At 39.2% G+C, this 11,790-nt stretch overlaps 1 protein-coding gene across 2 annotated transcripts; it reads right to left on the reverse strand.

Annotated features, from left to right (window-relative positions):
• Positions 1-8,463: 8,463 nt before the first annotated feature.
• Positions 8,464-11,263, reverse strand: junba (JunB proto-oncogene, AP-1 transcription factor subunit a). Of its 2 annotated transcripts, XM_007246637.4 has the most exons (2): positions 11,081-11,263; positions 8,464-10,733 (listed from the first exon to the last, which is right to left on the reverse strand). In XM_007246637.4, the coding sequence occupies exon 2, from the start codon at positions 10,693-10,695 to the stop codon at positions 9,688-9,690; it is 1,008 nt and encodes a 335-aa protein (XP_007246699.2). In that variant the 5' UTR covers positions 10,696-10,733; positions 11,081-11,263; the 3' UTR covers positions 8,464-9,687. The 2 variants fall into 2 exon arrangements, with proteins under 2 accessions (XP_007246699.2, XP_007246698.2); XM_007246636.4 differs by having other exon boundaries at positions 8,464-11,263.
• Between the last annotated feature and the right edge of the window lie 527 nt (positions 11,264-11,790).

Genomic DNA, 11,790 nt, shown 5'->3' on the forward strand with positions numbered 1-11,790 from the left:
CTTGTATGTGGCTTGGTTCTTTTTAACAATTTGGAAACTGTTTTAAGTGTTCTGGCCACTAGATGGAAGTCTTTCATCAGTTTAAAGGCTCATACATACTATATAATACTAATTAAGAGACCACTTCAGTTTCTGAAGGAGTTTCTCTGATTTTGCTCTTTATAGGTTTATGTTTGAGTAAAATGAACATTGTTGTTTTATTCTATAAACTACAGACAACATTTCTCTCAAATTCCAAATAAAAATATTGTCATTTAGAGCATTTATTTGCAGAAAATGAGCCTTTAGATCTCAAATAATGCAAAGACAAAACAAGTTAATATTCATAAAGATTTAAGAGTTCAGAAATCAATATTTGGTGGAATAACCCTGATTTTTAATCACAGTTTTCATTCAGGCAGTTCAGTTTGGTTTGATGGCTTGTGATCATCCATCTTCCTCTTGATTATATTCCAGAGGTTTTCAATTTGGTAAAATCAAAGAAACCCATCATTTTTAAGTGGTGATGATTTTTTCCAGCACTCTATATGCTCAAAAATTTGGACTCATTCACTATTTTTTTATTTTTATATATATTTTCCTACATTGTAAATGAATAATGAAGTGATCCAGACTATGAAGGAACACATAATGAATCATGTAGCAACTTAAAAAAGTGTTAAACAAACCAAAATACTCTGTGAAGAAGGATTTAGGTGCTCTTATCTGGGGAGCTGTTAACTTGTGTGTTTCTGAGGCTGGTAACTCTGATGAACTTATCCTGTGCAACAGAGAAACTCTTGCTCTTCCTTTCCTTTCACAGATCACAAAGGCTTAGGTACAATTGTCTGATTTCTGTCTGGATCTTTCCATTGTGGCTCTACCTATTGTTTATCCAGATAGTCCACAGTGTATCGTTGCTGTCCAATGAAAAACACTTACCTCCATTTTTGTTGATTTTTAGTTTACTATATAAGTTGAACAGACAAACTGTCCTTTACACTGTGCCAAAATATCATGATGAACGGACTTATAGAAACTCTTCAAAATTACTTCAAATAAACTCTTTTCACATTGACTTCCATTAAAAGTTTACAAAGTTGCTGTTTTGGAGATAAGTGTTTTTCATTGGACAGCGGCGATATAATCTATAGACATTACTTGTTCTATATACAGTATTAGTACCAGATTTGGCCAACACAAAGTAGCATATAGTTGTGATGTGGATCAAAAATTATACATGGTTTTCAAATTTTAATAAAATACAAATTCAATTAAAGGATAACAAGCAAAAGTAATCAGCCTTCTTTGCTCTGAAACCCCAAAATACAGTCCAGTGCAATCAATTTACAGCATCCAGAAGGCACTGAATATGTTAGTAGAGTGCAGCTGTGTGTAATTTAGTCTCAGTATAAATAAAGTGCTTCTGTAAAGTCCTGTAAAGTGGTTTGGTAGAGAACACTAGTGAACAAACAGCATTATGGAGACCAAGAAACTCACCAGACAGGTCAGAGATAAAGCTGTGGAGAAGAAGTTTAAAGCCGGGTTGGGTTATAAAAAAACATAATCCCAAGCTTTGAGCATCCCAAAGAGCACTGTTTAATCAACCCATCATCCAAACATGAAAAAGTATTATATTCTAACACAGCAGACCTACCAAGACATGGCTGTGGTCCACCTAAACTGACAGATCAAGCAAGGAGAGCACTGGTCAGAGAAGCAGCTGAGAAGCGCATGGTCACTTTGGAGGAGCTGCAGAAATCCACAACTCAGGTGGAAGAATTTGTCGACAGGACAACTAAAAGTTGTGCACTCCGGGAATCTGGCCTTTATGGAAGAGTGGCAAGAAGAAAATCTTTGTTGGTGAAAAAAAAGACATAAAAAGTGTTTGTAGTTTGCCACAAGTCATGTAGCAAATCAAAATCACAGCAAATATGTGGAAGAATGTGCTGTCGTCAAATAAGACCAAAGTAGACTTATTGCCTAAATTCTAAGCACTATGTAGCAGGAAGTAACACTGCTCACCACCCCGAACACACCATCCCCACTGTAAAACATGGTGGTGGCAGCATGGAAAGAGTTGATGGGAACATGGATGGAGATAAGTACAGGGAAATCCTGAAAGAAAACCTGTTAGAAGTTGCAAAAGACTTGAAACTGGGAAGGAGATTCACCTTCCAGCAAGACAATGACCCTAAACATACAGCCAGAGCTACAGTGGAATGGTTTAGATCAGGGGTGTCCAATCTACGGCCCAGCGGGCCATTTGCGGCCCGTTTCCTTTTTTGGAGCGGCCCGCGAGGTATTTTAGAAATAGAATGAAAGTTGGCCCGCTGTTAAGCAGGTTTTTATAATGTGAGGGTGCGCATTTCTAGCGCAGAAAAACGGGGCAAAAGAGTCTAAAAGTTGCCGTAATTAAGGAGTTTAATATTAAGAGACATCATGAAAATAAACATTAATTAGAAAAATCTTAGTTTACACAACACTGTCAAAGATAAAGATAGTAAGTCAAGTAAAATGGTGTGTAAATGAAAGTTATCAGGAAAAAATTATTATTTAAAGTGGTATATTTCATTATTTGTTTTATTACGGAGTCTGTGGCCCGTGACTTCAAATATATTTCTCCTTCTGGCCCCCCAACAAAAAAAGTTTGGACACCCCTGGTTTAGATCAAAGCACATATTACATATATGTTAGAATGACCCAGTCAAAGGTCCTAAAGACTTAAATCCTATTGAGCTTCTGTGGCAAAACATGAAAACTGGTGTTCACAGATGCTCTCCATCCAACTTGACTGATCTTAAACTGTTTTGTAAAGAAGAATGGGCATAAATTTCAGTCTCAAGATGCGCAAAGCTCATAGAGATACCACAAAAGAACTGCAGCTGTAACTGCAGCAAAAGGTGGCTCTACTGATATAGTAGTATTGATATAGGGTGGACTTTACCAAGATTAGAATACTTTTGCATGTCACACTTTTCAGATTTTTGTTTCATTTTGTATCATTTTCGTTCCACTTCACAATTATGTGCTACTTTTTGTTTGTTTATCACTTAAAATCTCAATAAAATACATGTAAGTTTGTGGTTGTGATAAAAGGTGACAAAATGTATAAAAAAATTAAAAATAAGCCACTGTACTTGCAAGCCACTGTACATGCATGCCCAAGCAAGCCGTGATGCTCCCACCCCCATGTTTCACAGATAAGTAAATGGATCATCAATCCTTTTGAGCTTAATGGCTTTTGTGGTTTGGAGCCCCTTTCACTACTGCTATTTTGGTCCACTGAACAAACAAAAGAAGCATTTTCTTAACTTCTTTTTTATATTATTCTTCTGCAGTCTTCCCTGATAACTGGACCCCTGGCAAAGACATTATCATCCCTAACGTTGAGGAGAGCAGGAAGTACTTCTCCAAGCAGTAACTCTGTGACTAACACAGAGGAGTCCTGGAGCCCCAGAGACTACGATACAGAGGGACACTACTGGCACTACATTTTGTTTATAACTGTTCTAACTGTTCTGTCCACTAGATGGAAGTCTTTCATAATTTTAAAGGCATAATGGAAAAACAAAAAACAAGTTCATAGTCATAAAGTTTTAAAAGTTCAGAAATCAATATTTAGTGGAATAACCCTGGTCTTTAATCACAGTTTTCATGCATCTTGGCATCATGTTCTCCTCCACCAGTCTTACACACTGCTTTTGGATAACTTCATGCTAATCACTCCTGGTGCAAAAATTCAAGCAGTTCAGTTTGGTTTGATGGCTTGTGATCATCCATCTTCCTCTTGATTATATTCCAGAGGTTTTCAATTTGGTAAAATCATAGAAATTCAATATTTTTGTGATCTCCACACACACCTTCTCATTCAATATTTTTATTATTTTTTTCCCTACATTGTTGAAGAAACACATAATAAAACTAAACCAAAATACTCTGTGAAGAAGCATTTAGATGCTCTTATCTGGGCTGCTGTTAACTTTCAGAGCTTTCTGAGTCTGGTAACTCTGATGAACTAATCCTGTGAAACAGAGGGCTGTGGTCCTGATGAGGGCCAGTTTCATCATAACGTTTTTAATGGTCTTTTGACTCATTCTTTCACTAATGTTTGTAGAAGCAGTCTGCATGTCTAGTTGCTTGGTTTTACACACCTTTACATAACTGTGACCGTGAATGTGATTGGAACCTGAGTAAATACTTTTGTCAATATAGTGTAATTTATATTTAGACTGTTTATTTAGATTATTAGATGTGTTTCCAGACTAGCTCTATCTTTAGAAGTTATTTTTGCTTATTACAGTTCTGTTTGGCTACACAGCCTGGCTGGGCTTCACTTAATAATTCTAGCTTGTCCACAGCTACATAATACCCTTTCATTATGTGTCTCAAACGGGTAACCTGGAATTTCTGCGGGGACAGGGCCTACGTGTTGAGATGATGGGAATTATTATATGAGTTGGAGTGATGTTTGATAGTGGGTGCGGAAAGATGGGACGTTACTCCATGTCTGAAGCTGTTCAGAAGGTACAGTGCCTTGCAAAAGTTTTTGACCCCCTTACACTTTTTAACCCTTTGCCACTTTTAGGGCTTCAAACGTAAAGATATGACCATTCTGGAGGAAAAAAGACCTGAGACTGGAATGGAGCTTTATCTTCCAACAAGACAATGACCCAAAACATAAAGCAAAATCTACAATGGAACGGTTCACAAATAAACATATACAGGTGTTTGAATGACCAAGTCAAAGTCCAGACCTGAATCCAAAAGAGAATCTGTGGAAAGAGCTACAAAAAAAACAACTGCTGTTCACAAACAAACGCTCTCCTTCCAACCTCACTGAGCTTCAGCTGTTTTGCAAGGAAGAATGGGCAAAAATTTCAGTCTCTCTGTGTGCAAAACTGATAGAGATGAACCCCAAGTGACTTGCAGCTGTAATCGCAGCAAAAGGTGGTGCTACAAAGTATTAATGCATTTTTTATATTTAAAAAAAGGTAAAAATATCCAATAAATTTCGTTCCACTTGTTGTTAATTCTTCACAAAAAAATTACAATTTCATGTGTTCATGTTTGAAGACCTAAATGTGGCAAATGGTTGGCTGAAAGGGTTGAGTCAAAGGGGGCTGAATACTTTTGCAAGGCACTGGTTTTAACATTCCTCAAGCCCCACTGTGTGCTACATGTGTACCTGAATGTGTCATAGAAAGCTAATACATATTACCACCCACAGTAAATAGTAATGATTGTATGTATCGTGACCGGCGGCTTCTGGCTCCAATTGTCCGTGCGTACAGACGAGCAACTCTGGCAGAAATCCATGGATCACAACCACAGTCAATGCAGGAGTCAGTTCAGTGTTAAATAGCTTATCCTCATACAGAAATACACTCACATTTATAAAACGCACTACAGACTTAAAAGCAGCTGTTGTTTCAGTACAGAAACAATAGAATCACAGAGGCGTTTAGTGTTTTTGTGGTGGTGAAATCTGCTTTCTCTGCTCTTTTATCTTTATTATTTGTGCTTACCATACCTTTAATTTTACGCAAGCTACGCAGCAAACTTCCCAGAGAAATGAGGTCAGGAAACCACTAAAAAACAGCTTTGTAATCCTATTTATAGAACAACGCAGCTACTTTTTTTTTTTTTTTTTAAAGCTATGCATTTGTACGGAAATAAGCTCGTCAGAAAGTGCGGTAATTTGCGGATGCGACTGTGTAGAGATAATGTCTATTTACTGTATTGTATCTATTGTGACATTACTAATATTTGAAGCATACTCTTAAATTGTTAAGAACACCATTGCATTGGATCTACTGATGATTGTCCATAAGTAGTCAGAAAGTAATTTGCATTGTGAACAAACACTTATTATTTATTAATATCCTATATAACACTATGTACAGTTGTAAGAAAAATATATGAACTCTTTGTTATCATTATGATAAATACACATTAACCACACAGTTAATCCATAAATGTATTTTTTTTTCATCCAAAAATATGCCCACACTTGTGAAACATTTTGTTTATTCTATATGTAGGATTACTAAAGTGGCATTTTTGTGGTTTTGCAACCTTTTTAGTGTTTTTTTCCCAAGTAGCTGATATAAAATTAGAGGCTTTGCATGCGCAGCTGAAAATATGAGATATAAAAGTGGAACAATGGGTTCAAAACCCATTTAAAACAACTGCCATTAAAGCTCATCATCTATTGTTTACTACACTGTTCCAATTGACTGTCATCAGCTCTATATATGTGTATATATGTACAGTTGCAAGAAAAAGTATGTGAACCCTTTGGAATTAGTTGAATTTTTGAATAAATTGGTCTTTAAATGTGTTCTGATCTTCATCTAAGTCACAACAATAGACAAACACAGTCTGCTTAATCTAATACCACAAAAAAAAAAAAAAAAAAATATATATATATATATATATATATATATATATATATATATATATATATATATGTGTGTGTGCGTGTGTATTTTTGCATAGTTTTATTGAACACAACATGTTAACATTTACAGTGCAGGGTGGAAAAAGTAAAAGTATATATATATTTTTTTTTTTGGTGGTATTAGTTGAAGCAGACTATGTGTTTGTCTATTGTTGTGACTTAGATGAAGATCAGAACACATTTAATGACACCATGATTTATGGCAAAGATATATATATATATGAACTGTCATCAGCTGATATATATATATATATATATATATAGCGTTTAGGTCAGCTGATGACAGTCAGTTGGAACAGTGTAATAAACAATAGATGATGTCACAATTTCACAATACAACAGCTACACAGCTTTAATGGCAGTTGTTTTAAATAGAAAAGTGTTGTTTTTGTGGCTTTTGAACCCATTTTTCCATTCTTCTATCTCGTATCTTCATCTGTGCTTGCAAGAGCTCTAATTTTAAATAAACTACTGGAAAAAAAAACACTAAAAAAAAGGTTGAAAACCTACAAAAATGCCACTATAGTAATCCTACATATAGAAGAAACAAAATATTATACTTATAAGTGTGGGCATATTTTTGGATGAAAAAAAGACAGATCAATTATTTATGGATTGACTGTGTGGTTAATGTGTATTTAGCATAATGATAACAATGTATAGTGCATAATGTTTTATATGCAGCACTTACATACAAATACAAATAGCTCAAAGTAATGTAAGGGTGTGCTGTATGTGACATCATCTGTTGTTCTCTACAGCTATTATGCTGTGCTTTTCTGTAGGTGACCTATAATCAATGATGTCACTATGAAGTCAGCTGTTTTAACGTTTATCACAAAAGGATTTGCTGTTCATGCCATGCAGATACTTGGTACAATTGCCTGTTTGCCCCCCTAGATATTGTCTTTGCCTCTCTTTCAAGCGTAAAACAAGCAACAGCTACTCAGCTATTACCCCTGAGTGTGAAATTACCACATTTTTATTGATGATATATCCTTGCTTATTTCTGATTGGAGCTTTTTAAAAATGTCAGACTATATATATATATATATATATATATATATATATATATATATATATACGGTACAGCAGTCAGGAAAACTACCTTATTTACTGTTTTATTTGACAGAATTAGTATTATTTTGTTCTTTTAAAAGATTAACTGGTTTCTCAGTCTGTGTCTATGTACTTTTGTCATCTTTGATTTAAAGTTTTAAAGCTGTATTAAAGCTTTTCATGAAACAGAGTTCTCAAATACTCTGGTAGGGGGGGGGGGGGGGGGGGGGGTTACTGCCCCGCAACCAAGCAAAACAGTCCAGAACTGGGGGGTTAATTACTACACAGGGTTATATAGACTGGATAAATGGATAAACAACAGATGATGTCACAATGGAGAGAAAGAGAGCTTTAAAGGCTGCCGTTTTCTTCAGAGTAAATCATTAGGAAAGTGTTGTTTTTGTGGGTTTTGAACCCGTTCCTCCACTCTTTTATCTCCGATCTTCATCTGTGCTTGCGACGGCTCTAATTTTATGCCAGCTACTTGGAAATCCTTGGCCTGTGTTCTTATTTTTATCGCTAGATTTTATTTTCGCTGAAACTGTTTTGGGAAGTTGAGAGTGTGTGTGTGTGGGGAGGCGGGGAAATTCCCGGCTGAGCTACTGAAGCTCGACCCATTCACACACACACACACACACACATTCACCCCATTCACTCGCACGTCACTTCAAAGGGGAAATAATGAAGAAAAAAATAAAGCGTAAAGCCAAAAAAAAAGCATGTGGGCGGGGGTTCCCGGCACTGCTGTCCTCAGTGACGCACGTGCTCAGTATCTGCCCTTATTTGGGCTCTACGTCAGCGGGAAACTGCCCCAACGTGGGCACGTCGCGAGCGTAAATGCTGCCCACGTGAACACGCACAACCAATGCGTTGTTTTTTAGGGATTTTTTTATAGCTTTTTTTTGTTTTTCTATATTTTTAAATGACCAACTCATTTAAGTGACAACTCAAAACCATTTGAATGAATGTTTTAAAGGATTTTACTTAAATACGAAAAGAAAAATCAACAAAAAATGAAAAAATGAATTTTTTTTCTACAGTTTACAGTTCAGTCCAGCTCAACCAGACACACACACGTACACATATACTACACACAGACTTATACAGTGACAATAACTTACTGCAATGTATTCATAGGATATCACTCACATAAAAATAATGTGAATCAGGTCATATTTTAGGGTCTTTTTCTTGCTTCCTTTTCTTTTTAAATAAAAAAAAGCCCCTCCCACCTTGTTGTGTGCATTTTTTGTTCCCATTTCATTTCACAGGGAAGTACCTCACAAACAAAAAGTATGTTTTTGTTTTTAAAAGTAAGGAAGGAAATGCTTTAAAACAGTAAAACAAAAGAGAGCAACACAAAATTAAAAGTAAAACAAGTTTTCTACAAGAAAACAACAATTAACAAAATGCATGAAATGCTCAGTGCTGCAGGACTGGTTGCATTCAAAAAATGCATCATTATTTTTTTTCGTGTGTGTTTTTTTGCATTGTATGGCATTCTCTCTCTCAATCACACAGACACACACACAGACACACACACACAACCTACTTTTTTGTTTTATAGTGAATAAAACTTTTAAATCTTAGGTGTGTGCAGCCCATTCCCCAACATACACAAACAAACACACAAATACACACTCAAACATACTTTTTAAAGGTGCAATATACAGTATTTCTTTACAGCTATGATTCCTTTTTTCTGTTTTAAAGCTCACGAAGTTGCTAATATGCAATATTTAGTGATTTATAATGTTGTGTAATAATAATTTTGAGTTCATTAGAGTTCAGTGCATGTGTTGTCAAGAAAAAACTATATATTGCACCTTTAAAGTTGGTTTAAAGCTTCTCAATACATTCAAACACACACAGAGTTTGTAAAGTCATCATTTCACTTAGAGCAAGTTTTGACCCGTCCCTCCCAATGTACATACACACACACACACACACACTGTCCATGTCAGTATGCACTTATGTCCATTATCAACACACACTGTCCAGTACTTTTTTTTTTCACCCATGTTGTGTTGGGTTGTATGCATCTTAAGTGTGAGCATCCTCGCAACACACACACACACTTAAACACAGACTGTCCATTTCAGAGTGCATTGTCCTGTATCAATAAAACACTGTCCAGTACTCCCGTACTACTTTATCAGTACCGTATCAGTACCTTATCAGCATCGTCAGTACGTCTTAATCTTGGGGGCCAGCATCAGTTGGCACCCGCTGCTGACGTGCGTCATGACCTTCTGCTTGAGCTGCGCCACTTGCTCGCGCAGCAGCGAGGCGGCGCTCGAGAGCCCGGCGTTGTCCGTCTTCAGCACCTTCACCTTGTCCTCCAGGCGCGAGATGCGCTCCAGCTTGCGCTTCCTGCACTTGGTGGCCGCCAGGCGGTTGCGTAGCCGCTTGCGCTCAGCCTTCATGCGCTCCTGGTCCTCCAGGTCCACGGGCGACGTGGGCGGCGAGCTGTCCCCTTGCAGGTCTGGCACGGTCTGGGGCTCCTCTTTGAGGCCGGCTAGTCTGGCGGCGTGCTGGAAGTGATGGCTGGGAGGTTGGTGGTGGCTGTGGTGGTTGTTGTGGGGGTTGTGCTGGTGGTGGTGCTGATGATGCTGAAGATGGTGGTGGTGGTGGTATTGAGGCAGGTAGCTGATGGTTGCAGTGGGGTAGCCGCTGGCTGCCGGTGGAAGGCCAGAGACGTTAGTGTTTGGATGGCAGCTGCTGAGAGTGGCGTACACTGGAGTGTCCGGGAAGACACTGGAGGCGGCACTGGCGCATGAGGAGGCACCACCTGTGGCTGTGGTGGCTGCAGTGGCAGCGGCGGCTCCTCCGAGTGCCACGTTGGGTGGGGGGACGTGGTTCATCTTGTGAAGCTCGTCTAGAGCCTTGACGAAGCCGTCGGCGAAGCCTTCTTGGTCTTCGGCAATGGTGCGAGCGTACAATTGGTGGTGATGCTGATGCTGGAGTGGTACCCCTCCAGGGCCGGCGCCAGCACTGGCACCGGTACTCGGGCTGGTGATCACACCACCCACAACTCCTCCGCCTCCTCCAGAACCACCGATGAGCCTCTCCAGCTCGGACGAGGCGAGCTTGAGCGATGCCGCGTCCCCTGCTCCAGCGGCAGCCCCGTAGAAGTCGCTTTCCCCCCTCAGGCACTTGAGGCTCCGGTACTGCTCAGCGAAGCCCGCCGTCATGTTCTGCTTGAGGAGCTTGTAGTCGTGCAGAGCAGCGTCTGGATGGCCATAAGCAGAGAGAAACGAGTCGTCATGATAAAACGGTTGCTCCATTTTTCTGATGTTGCTGTGGTTGCTGCTGGTGGTACTGCTGATGTTGTTTTCATAAGTTATATATTAATTATTTGATAGGTAGGTAGGTTAGACACCATACACCCACACCTAACTACATATACACACACCTAAACATCCACCTTCCTTTTACATTAAAGCTGTGTGTAAAGGGATTTTAACGTAAACAGCTAAACTACAGAAAAAGCAAGACTACAAAAAACAAGGCTAGAGTCCAAACATCTGGAAATAGTCCCAAAAAAAACAGTTCAAAAACGGGTTTCTTTTACTGTACCAAGTCGACAGCTGTCTCAGAGCGCAGTCCAGAACTTCGTGACACTCCTCCACACTCTTTCACACTCCTCCTTCCCCGAAAAAATTACTTCTTCGCTTCTAAATCGCCTCTATATAAACACAAATTCAATCCTTCACTCCTCGCCTCTCGCAGCTCTGCTCTCAACAGAATGCGCTCCGGCGTGAACGCCCCCTTTTATAAGTTGTGGAGAGCACGCGCGCAGGAGAGCGAGTCCGCCGCGATTGGCCCGCAACTTTCCTCGCGCGCCTCGCCCCGCCCCCCTCCGTTCACGTCGTTGCCAGGAAACCCCTGACAGACTGTAAAAAAACAGGACCCGCGTCGTCGTGTTTCCACAGCCGCGGCGCAAAAACAGCGCGTTTAAAAAGCCGCACTCTCTCTTTCTCTCTCTCACACACACTTTCAGCTAACTTTCCCCCGGGCTGGAGGAATAAAACAACAACAACAACACACACAACAGAGAGTACAGGCGCGGGGAGGAGCGGAAACAGGAGAAATATCAGAGAGCAGATAGCTAAAGAGCTAAAAACAGTACAGAGAAAAAGGGTGAGCTAAGTGTAGCAACAAAACACAGCTGAAATATAATACACATAAGCTAACCAGCAATGTAACAAGTCTCTCTCAGCCACACAGATAGATAAACAAAGATACAGTCTATCTATCTATCTATCTATCTATCTATCTATCTATCT

The sequence above is a fragment of the Astyanax mexicanus genome, chromosome 21 (genome assembly GCF_023375975.1).
Source record: "Astyanax mexicanus isolate ESR-SI-001 chromosome 21, AstMex3_surface, whole genome shotgun sequence".
Classification (NCBI taxonomy): domain Eukaryota; kingdom Metazoa; phylum Chordata; class Actinopteri; order Characiformes; family Acestrorhamphidae; genus Astyanax; species Astyanax mexicanus.

Bases quoted from the DNA above. Each gene is read 5' to 3' on its own strand.
- junba (XM_007246636.4), bottom strand. From the start codon at position 10,788: ATGGAGCAACCGTTTTATCATGACGACTCGTTTCTCTCTGCTTATGGC.